The 10,326-nt window shown below is 41.1% G+C and overlaps 2 protein-coding genes, 1 non-coding gene and 1 pseudogene across 3 annotated transcripts; 1 reads left to right on the plus strand and 3 right to left on the minus strand.

The window, feature by feature from the left end:
- Positions 1-211: 211 nt before the first annotated feature.
- LOC137712828 (calnexin homolog) lies at positions 212-3,174 on the minus strand (annotated as a pseudogene).
- Positions 3,175-3,850: 676 nt separating this feature from the next.
- LOC137713929 (pentatricopeptide repeat-containing protein At1g08070, chloroplastic-like) lies at positions 3,851-5,740 on the plus strand. The gene has a single exon (XM_068453290.1). The coding sequence runs from the start codon at positions 3,921-3,923 to the stop codon at positions 5,718-5,720; it is 1,800 nt and encodes a 599-aa protein (XP_068309391.1). The 5' UTR covers positions 3,851-3,920; the 3' UTR covers positions 5,721-5,740.
- Positions 5,741-6,011: 271 nt separating this feature from the next.
- On the minus strand, positions 6,012-6,791 carry LOC137713930 (uncharacterized). Its single transcript, XM_068453291.1, has 2 exons — positions 6,722-6,791; positions 6,012-6,627 (listed from the first exon to the last, which is right to left on the minus strand). The coding sequence occupies exons 1-2, from the start codon at positions 6,737-6,739 to the stop codon at positions 6,136-6,138; spliced, it is 510 nt and encodes a 169-aa protein (XP_068309392.1). The 5' UTR covers positions 6,740-6,791; the 3' UTR covers positions 6,012-6,135.
- A 1,863-nt stretch (positions 6,792-8,654) lies between these two features.
- On the minus strand, positions 8,655-8,736 carry TRNAS-AGA (transfer RNA serine (anticodon AGA)). The gene has a single exon. It is a non-coding gene; the product is annotated as a tRNA-Ser (tRNA).
- Positions 8,737-10,326: the final 1,590 nt, after the last annotated feature.

Consider the following 10,326-nt stretch of genomic DNA (forward strand, 5'->3'; position numbering starts at 1 on the left):
TTTTATCAAATATATGATTTGATATTTAGCATCTAATCTCACATCTTCCTTCAAATTACCCTAACAATCAACAACTAGAGGCCCCTTGTCTTTCAATCTGTCGGTCCTCCGTAGTTTAGGTAAGAAGAGATTAAACTACGGGTAAGAAGAGATTAGAATATCGCTTGAACAAATAAAAACACGAACTATCATAGACTTGCAATCATCATGCTGTCAAAGAAATTCTTTTGTTTTGGTCATTAGAAAATCGCTTAATAGATGCGTCATTTACACTCCTCATGCATTTAACTGTTTCAACATAAAAGGCTAAAAGAACAAAAGAAAAGAAAAATATTGCCAATGTTCATGAATAACCTACAAAAACATACGAAGGCTCAAAATTTGAAGATGATGCAAGTGCAAACTGCCATCGGTAGCTTCCTCTATCTTCCCCGCCTCAGTTTTCACGCCTGGTCGTTGTCCTTCTGCGAGGAGCAGCGGCTCCTTCCTTCTCGCTCTCAGATGAAGTACCCTCCTTCTCCTTCTCCTTCTCCTCCTTCTCCTTCTCATCTTCCTTAGCTGCTGCGCTGCTGCTTGAAGCAGCGGCGGCTCCGGTGGTTTTCTTCTCAACTCTTGCCTGCACAAAGAGAAAGTAACATTTAGCAACAAGCAACATCACTAGCAGAAATACTTCATTCGAAGTGTTTGAGGGCCTTCAACACTCACAGGTTTCTTCCCGCCAAAGAGTAGCTTGACCAATACGGAGAAGATGATCACCACAATGGCAACAAGGATGCCAACGGTGAGATTTGGTTGTTGCTCTGCCTTCTCGATGAGATCCTGCACAAAACAAGCTTGGATTTTAGGTTGCGTTCCAGAAAATCACCTTCGAAACAGATAATAAACGAAAGACTGATGACTTACAATGATCTTAGACTTGTGGGAACTTAATAAGGGAAGATCTGCGACTGTGTATAGGAGGTCAAATATTTTCTTCTGCAGGAAATAAAAACATGAGTATCAGTAACTGTTCAAAGTATCCATCATATAAATTCCATTAGACAACAGCAAGAACTGATACGTTGCAAAATATTTACCTGGACAGTGACAAGGAACCCTTCTGCACCCTGAACATCTTCCTCTTCCTTCGTCTTCTCCTTCTCAACTTCAAATTTTGGTTTCCAAGCGGTGTCTCTGTATGCTTGTGCAACTTTCTCGTCTTTCGCTATCAAAATGTTGTCAAACAATATACCATCTTGCATTGTCCAGATCTCAATGCCAACAGCAGCGATAGGCTCAAAGTTGGGTTTGTCAGCTTCAAAGTAGCTGGGGTTTGGAATCTCCTGAGGCTTCCAGATACCCTTGTAACTGGGGTTATCGATGAGTGGAGCATGCCATTTTCCCTTGTAAGCTGGGTTTCTCTTCATTGGCTTCTTCCATTCGCCACAACCAGGGGCTGTTACACACTTCGGGTTATCGATCCTTGGGGCTTCCCATTCACCATCCTCCTCATCATCCCAATCTTCTGGTTTTGTGGCATCAGGATCATCTATCTCCTCAGGCTCATCATCCAACCATCTTTCGGGTTTCTCTGCTTCTTCATCAACAATTTCCATTGGGGCGTCCTCATCCCAATCCTCTGGCTTAACAGCATTTGGGTCTGGAATTTTGGCTCTCTCATCCCAGTCCTCAGGCTTCTTATCCTCTGGATCAGGGATTGTCTTCGTAGGAATAAGCGGTGGCATAAAATCATCAGCTGATAGGAAATTCGCCTTCTTCTTCTCTTCCCCGTCAACCAGAATTACCAACTCGTTATTTGGTTTCAGAATGGCAGTGTACACATGAGTAAGTTTGTCAGCTGGGACAGAAGGTGGAGTGGTCAAATGGTGTTCAACGTACTCCCCGCTCTTGGGGTTCTTGTGCTTGAAAATGAAGTGAACCTTGTTTGTGAGCCCACATTTGTCAGGTCCAAACATGATCGAATAAGGAGCCTCATTGTCAAATATCTTAGGTTCCCATCCAGCCTCCTGGGGTCGAAGGTATTTCAGATAGGCACCACCACATTCAAGCCCATTCTGGAGACGGGTCTCAAATTGGAGAACAATAGTTCCATCATTCAGACTCTCAGGCTTCTCAAGCTCCTTCACGATTGCGTACTTCTTGGCCTTCTCACTCACAAGAAGCCCATAATCCTCATGACCCTCACTCTTCGAGTGGCTCCACACACCTAAACGCAAATTAGACGTCACTATAAGCTTGCAACTCCATATATGGCAACAAACGTCCCAAACTCATGATCAATGAGCTAGAATTGTCAGATTTTATGAGCAGGGGACATAAAAATTTCGTATCTCATTCAAGTCCATTACGATTCACAAAAGCCATACGTTTGCACAACAAGATCCGATCACACAATAAATAATTCCATGAAAACAGAAAGATACATTACTGTAATATCTCACTCTACATATTGTCCTCCAAAAGGTACAATATTTCGCATCATAGGGATTTGTACGGTTGCTTAAGTTCACTTAGCTATTAGCTTAATAGTTACAAAATGATTATTTCTGTCATAAAAACAATATTCTAACTAATCTAATCTACAAGGTGGGGGATTCGAACTCAGGCACAGCGTGCCGTGACCAACTGACCTAATCCACATCTGCGCTAACACAATTATTCGAGTTTAACATACAAGGAAACCATTAATATACTCAGATCGATCGATCACACAACGATCCAATTACTACAGACACATACAAACATTCACATACACACAAATATATAATCTTTTTTCTCTTAAATTAGAGAGAAAGAACGGACCTTGATACTCTTCTTTGCTGGAGACGATCCATCGGCCTTCGAATGTGTCATCAAACGAATCGTAAAACACCTAAATTTACAAATCAATCGAAATTCGTAAGAAATTGGGATTCAAATCTGAGATTCAAAGCATGAAAGTGCAATTACAGAGTGAGACGATGCAAATTACCGTATCGTCGGAAGCAGATAGCTGCTGAAATGCAAAGCAAGCTGCGAGAAGCAACAGCACCGGAAGAACACCAGCGCGAACCTTAACCATCTTTCTCTCTCTAAAACTCTCTCCTGTATCTCTCTCTCTCTCTCTCTCTCTCCCTCCTCGAAGTTCTTTGACAACTCCCCTCTCTGGGAAACACAGCTCCGATACTTGTACATATAGATCTGCACAACACTGCCTTCGACTTGCTTCCGCCAATCAAATCACGTGCCACGTCCAGTGGACCAATGAGATCCGGCCACGTCCATACTTGACGCATCGTTGCGTCCCTTGTGAGTTTCGGCCTTTTTTGTTCTGTTCTTTCTCTTGATTGGGCCGGGTCCAAGCCCAAATGATTATTCACCCGGTTAAATGGAAATTTCTACGTTCTTATTTGGTTTTTTTCTTTTTAGTTACGTCATTTTTCATAGGAGGCGGGGAATTAAAAGCTCTGGCTGTTTTCAATTTTGAAAAGAAAAATATGATTAGTAATAATACGAGTAATGTTTTTTATTTATTAAAACGATAGAAATCATACGAGTAATGTTGAAGAGACTTGAGATCATTTGCTTTTTCATTATTAATAAAAAAATTGTCAAATGGATTGCATTTTTAAACTATTTTAACTTTGATGATTAACGTACTAAATGACAATTCATCGTAATAATTATTGTAATAAGTAGCATCAAGCCATGATATGTAATCAGTTAATAATTGTAGGTTCAACTCGATACGATCTTCTAATAATTAGACATTAGAAAAAAATAAAGGACATCAAATACGAAGACAAGGAAGTGGCTTGAAAATGCTATGGCTAGTTGCTAATTACAAACACTTTGCATGGATCGCCTTCATACAAAGTTGTATTGGTTTGTTTTTGTTTTACAATGCTACTACCGGCGGCCGACGAGCCTGCAATGCCGCAATGTCACTTCGAATCCTCACACCAAAACCCAAACGGCCGTCTCTGTTGGATATATGCAACGGAGATCTCAACCTCAAGCAGTTATACCAACTCGTCTCCCACGCCTTTACTTCCGGCGTCTTCTCCCCCAACTCCTTCGTCTCCAGCAAGCTCCTCCTTCTCTCCCTCTCCCACCGCCGCCTCGAATTTTCCCGCTCCATCTTCTCCCAGATTCAAAACCCAAATCTCTTCGCCTGCAACTTCATCTTCAAAGCCTTCTCGCTCAGCTCCTGCCCGCAAGAAGAGCTCTTTCACTACAATCTCGTGCGACGTCGTTACCCTCATTTGCTTCCCGACAACTACTCCTTCCCTTTCCTCTTCAAAGTATGCGGTCGTCTCAGTCTCTCCCACAAGGGCCAAGAGCTTCACGCTTTTACAGTCGCACTCGGGCTCGAAATCGACGTCTTCGTCCAAAACGGCCTTGTTTCGATGTACTCCGCGTGCGGATTGCTTCACTCTGCTCGTAAAGTTTTCGACTTTCTTCCCGTTTCAGTTCGCGACGTGGTCTCTTGGAACAGCGTTGTTTCTGGGTATTTGCAGAGCATTCGGAACCGGGATGCACTCCAGGTGTTTGAGGAAATGCTTGCTTTTACGAGGCCTGATAATTTGACGTTGGTCAGCGCTCTCACTGCTTGTGGGAAGATGGGGTGTCTTCATTTGGGGAGGCAGATTCATGGGTTAGTGTTGCCAGGTGGGTTTCCATTGGATGTATTCTTGGGTTCATCTTTGATCGACATGTATGTGAAATGTGGGCGCATGGATGATGCTCGAAGGGTTTTCGATAGAATTGAGCAGCGAAATGTAGTGTGTTGGACTTCTATGATCGCCGGTTATGCTCAGTCACGGTCGTTCAAAGAGGCCATTGAATTGTTTAGGGAAATGCGGTTAGATGGAGTTGAAGCAGACGCAGCAATGGTTGCTTGTGCAATATCTGCGTGTGGGCATTCAGGTGCATTAGACCATGGAAGATGGGTGCATACATACTGCGAAAGAAGTGGCTTTTACACCAAAATCTCCGTGAAGAATGCCTTGATTGACATGTATTCGAAGTGTGGAGACATTATACGGGCTCTTGAAATTTTCCATGAAATGAGCACAAGAAATGTTTTTACATGGACTGCCATGATAACTGGTCTTGCTATGAACGGGGACTCTGTTGGAGCACTGGAAATGTTTTCACAAATGGAAGCGTCGAGTGATGTGAGGCCAAACGAGGTCACATTCCTCGGTGTGTTGTCTGCATGTAGTCATGGCGGATTTGTGGATAAAGGTTTTCACTATTTCAGAGCCATGGCTGAAATTTATAAGCTCAATCCTCGTATCGAACACTACAGATGCATGGTGGATCTTCTTGGTCGTGCTAATCTGTTAAACGAGGCTGAAAAGTTCATCAGAGATATGCCTATTCAACCCGATGTGGTTATATGGAGATCTCTGCTTTTCGCATGTAGGACTTATGGGGACATAGATTCGGGAGAGTTTGTTGCCAAAAGGATTGAGGAATTGGAACCAAGAAAGTTTGCATCGCGTGTTTTGTTGTCGAATCTATATGCTTCGGCATCAAGGTGGCATGATGTGAGCAGGATGAGGAAGGGTGTGGCTCTTCAGGGTGCCCAGAAGCAGCCGGGTTGCTCTCTTATTGAAGTAGATGGTCTCGTTCACGAATTCATTGTTGCAGATTGTTCGCATTGTCAAATTGATTCTGTATACGAGACGGTTGGAGGAATGAACAAAGTCATACGATCAGAAAGATCTGATTAGAAAGTTTGGATGGTACGCAATTCTTACTTGGAAAGTTGGCAACCGAACCGAAGGCCATTGTAGCATAGCTCAACAAATCTTGGCCCATCGCTTCTGGTTTCAAAAACCATGTCACCACTAACCTCGAGGGTGAGGCATTTCCATCCTTCCTTATATATAGGAGCTTCACGAAATGTTGTTCACGTTCCCAGACTTTATCAAAAGAAAATTAAGCATTTTCATCCTTCCTTAGTAAAGTTGCGGTACATTTGTAACTTGTAAGATTACAATACCTAGTATATACATTGTTAAAAGTTACAGCAACAAACCATCATCCATCACTATAAAGCCATAAGCTAAAAAGATCAATACAAGAAATTCACGCAAGTGCAAAAACCCGAGAGTGGAAAAAAGAAAAAAAGAAGAGCAGAACTAATCAAGCTTCGGGTTGGGCACGGATAGGGTCCACTCCGACGTCCTTGAGCGTCACGGTTTTTGAACGGGGCGGTTTGGGTTTGTGAGCGAAAACATCTTTCCGGATCGGATCCTTAACGGCGTGATTGTAGTCGTCCAACTCCTGGACATGCGCCACCTTCCTGAAAAACGAATTTTGAATGAACTTGTCAGACTCCTCCACCACGCGCTCCGGCTCCACCACCTCCGGCAGCGTCTCTCTCCGGTTCTTCTTCACGTAGACGTGGGGGTTGTACCTCAGGTGCTGCTTGGCGGTGTGGAGCCCCAGCGACACCGACAGCGCTATCATCCCGACAGCAACGTAGACCGGCACAAAGTCGCCCCTCATGAACCTTTTGAAGTAGCTCTGTTGGGGATTCTCTGTGGCACCGGCAGCCGGGGCGTAGGGTTTCATCTTCGGAGAGGTCGCGGTGGCGTATCGGCGTAAGCCGGTCGACATTTGTTTCCAGTGGTTCTGTAGCATGTGATGCACTTATATTAAATCGCAAGTAAATCCTCAGAAAACAAAAACAAAAATAAAAGGTAAAGAACAAAGAAGAAGATTTTACCATTGATCTGAAAGCCATGATCTTAAAGAAGATTTGTTTCCAGCGATTTTTTTACCTGAACTAACTGCAGCTGGATGTTACTTATAGAGTCAGATGGATACTGAGAAGGGTAGAGAGTTCTGGAGCCACGTAACGCAATACAGAAGCAAATAGGACACGTGTCGAATTATAAAGTGCACAGTGTCATAAGAACCCTCCTGAAACTGGCACCTCAATCTTTCTTGGACTTTACTGAAACAAAACTTAGTAAATAAATAATCCGGATTTTCGCCCGATCTTCTTTGTAAAGATTTCAAAATTTATGAATCGTATTTGTTTATTATACATCGTGCGATAAAAAATCATTTTAAGTGTTTTTATTTAAAATTAAACACAAGTTGTACTTGATAAAAACTGACTGCATAATATACGATAAACGTACACAATTTACGAATTCTTAAAATTCTCATCAAAAAATCCGAAGAGATCCTGTTGGCTAAATAAATATCATTTACTTTTACTCGACAGTAAAAACTTAATTACCTACGAACGATGTTACTGCGGCTATTCTTAAGTCAATCAGCTACCGTGAGACGAATTCCAAACTAATCTTATCATTAACTTGAGATATATTATAGTAATAGTCACAATTGACTTAGGATATTCTAAAACATTATTCATGTGATATTAAATTTAGTATCTTACGTGAATTAGGCATTGTTAGTGGTGCACCATAAACTGATTATACATTGTCATTGACTTGAGATAGCTACAATGACATTCATATTGTATGAAAGTTTGTATCTTACGTTAATCAAATGTCATTAGTGCATCTTTAACCAATCACATATTGTTATTAGTTTGAGATATGCTACAATAACATTCTCGTTATATGAAAGTAACCAATCACATATTGTTATTAGTTTGAGAATTGTTACAATAACATTTCCGTTATATAAAAGTTAATATCTAAGTGAATTAGACAATAATAGCGACGATTTTCGAACCAATCACACACTGTCATTTGTTAGAGATACGTTGCATTGACATCCTACAACATAGAAGTTCTTTCTCACGAACCCAAAATTCAACTTCTGTTTAAGATTGTAAGAAAATTAAAAATATGATTTACTAAAAAACAAAGATTGGTTACCGTAGCATGCTTCGAACTGATATTTTTGAAGTCCATTCAAAACCAAATTATAGCTTCTGTCTTAGGATGCAAGCAATCCCCTGCAAAGAACTCATGAGTGACTCCATCCAATCGACTTTCTAACATTCACAACATGGTCCCATTTTTCTGCAGTTGCATACACATTGGCCAGGACTGAACACACTCCTCATCTTCACGGTCCAACTCCGTCACTTGCTCCGCCGCTTTCTTCGCCGTTTCAACATGGCCATGGATTCTGCAGCCGCCAAGCAAACCATCCCACCCACCCAAACACAACGCCCCCCCATCGGCATCTTCACGATCATCTCCATTGCTTCTTTGATCAAACCTGCTCTCCAAGCAGATTAGCCATGCACCCTTAATGCTTGAGCCCTCGAGGGACCCCGTAGACTGATTCCATTTGTTGAAGGAGAAGGTTGACGGGTGGATGCGGTTGAAGAGAGCGACGGCATAGCTGAGGGAGGCGGTTGCAGAGGCGGAGAAGGGTGGGAGGAGCGAGATGAAGGCATGGGGATGATGAAATCTGGAGGAGAGAGGAGTTGTTGATGGTGTGGGAATGGAGTTGGATGAGCTGTTTTGGGGTTTTGCAGTGTTTGATTGCGGCAGCGATGGTGGTGGAACTGGCGGCGTTCATTCACTTCGATTTGCTCTGACTGCCATTATGTTTTCAGAAATCAAAAGGATCGAAGAACAAAAAGAAGGAAATGGCGGTAAATTAAGGAGGAGCTATTGAAAGAAAAATGAAATATTGATTTTTATAAATAAAAAGAAAAAAGAAAACGTGGACGGCAGGATTCGAACCTGCGCGGGCAGAGCCCACATGATTTCTAGTCATGCCCGATAACCACTCCGGCACGTCCACCTTATTTGTAAGCTTGAATGCCAAAATAAGTAATATCCTTTGATTGACAATAATCTTTTCTTACCTATTTTGGGGCAAATTATACGACAACAAAACTATCTCCGGTACCAAAGTGAAGAAGAAGGCCGGATCTTCAAATGGAGTTCACAATCTTGGGCCCAGGTCCAGTCCAATCTATCCCGAACCAATTCAATGGACACTGGAAAAAGGCGTTTACGTTTTTGTTTTTTGGGAACCGAGCAGCCACCACCAAGGCCGCGAAAATCGGGTTTAGGGCTAAACAATTTTTTTTTTTTCTTTGCAAAATGATTACTCTACGTATATTGAGTGCCAAGAGAACAAAATGTTATTTCGTTGAAAGAAACTTAAGTTTATTGGGATTGTTACTTCGTTGAGAGAAACTTACGTTTATTGGAATTTTCATTTTTCATTATCTTAAGTTAATTATCACACATCTAACTTTTTCACGTATTAATGCGCGATTGATTTGAAATACCGTTACAGTGATATTCTCGTTGCATACAAATCTTTCTCCTATAATAATAATCTAAGTAATGAAATATAAGTAAAGTGAACTATTATTGACACTTCAAACTCTGATTGTGTACTCCTCATGAGAGTATTTTTCTTTTTAAATATTGAAAATTTGTAATGCACAATTAGATTCTTGAAATATCAATAACAATTTCAGTGCGTCTTCTTCTAAATTTGCATTTGCTATGTGACTTCAAATTGAAGGGAATTGGTGGGTTCCAATAGGCATATATTAAATGATGCACAACATGAGCTCATGCATCTTCTTCTCAATTTCTATTTTGCTATGTGAAATTTTTTAGGGTTTTTTATTACTTAAAAGACAAAGGCTTACACAATTACACCTTGGAATTAAAGAATAAATCAAATGTCCTCAATTATTGCACATAGAACAAATGTAGCAAACACTAATCTATAAAGGAGTCTAATTAGTGACTAAAGCAAATCCAAACCCTAGTTGTTCCCAATTGGTTGTCACACCAGGTCACTAGGTCTTCCTTATCTATAAGAGAAAGGAGAAAATTTTCATTTATTCAGAACACAGACAGTACATTACGTGTTATTATATAAGTGGAGAAAAGTTTTATTTTTTTAATACAAATATCTCACTACTTGTATAATGACATATGATGTACCACCTTGTGTCTCGGGTACACTGAAAAATCTCGAGTAAAAAAGAGAGATTAGCTTTGGATTATTGTTAGGTTAGTGACATAATCAACAGTTTATTCCACATTTTGGGTCTCCCACTAAGTGGATTAGTGGCTTCGTACACATAGATTCTCACAGACGGACGGTGCAAATCCACTCCCATAAAGAGGAGACCGGTTCTATTTCCAAATTCCCCTCTTGGACTCGACTCCAAAAGATCCATCCACGTGGCAATATGTTAACTCATCTTTCCACCCATTAGTTTGATTAATAATAATAAACGAACCCCCACTTGTTTTACCAAATAGAGAAACTTAGATTTCGTGGAGTTAGATGATATTAAATGTTAGCGATAACGTATTTTTTGGAGCGAGTGACTGATAATTTAACTGATCAGCCTGCTTT

Source organism: Pyrus communis, chromosome 13 (genome assembly GCF_963583255.1).
Source record: "Pyrus communis chromosome 13, drPyrComm1.1, whole genome shotgun sequence".
NCBI classification, from domain to species: domain Eukaryota; kingdom Viridiplantae; phylum Streptophyta; class Magnoliopsida; order Rosales; family Rosaceae; genus Pyrus; species Pyrus communis.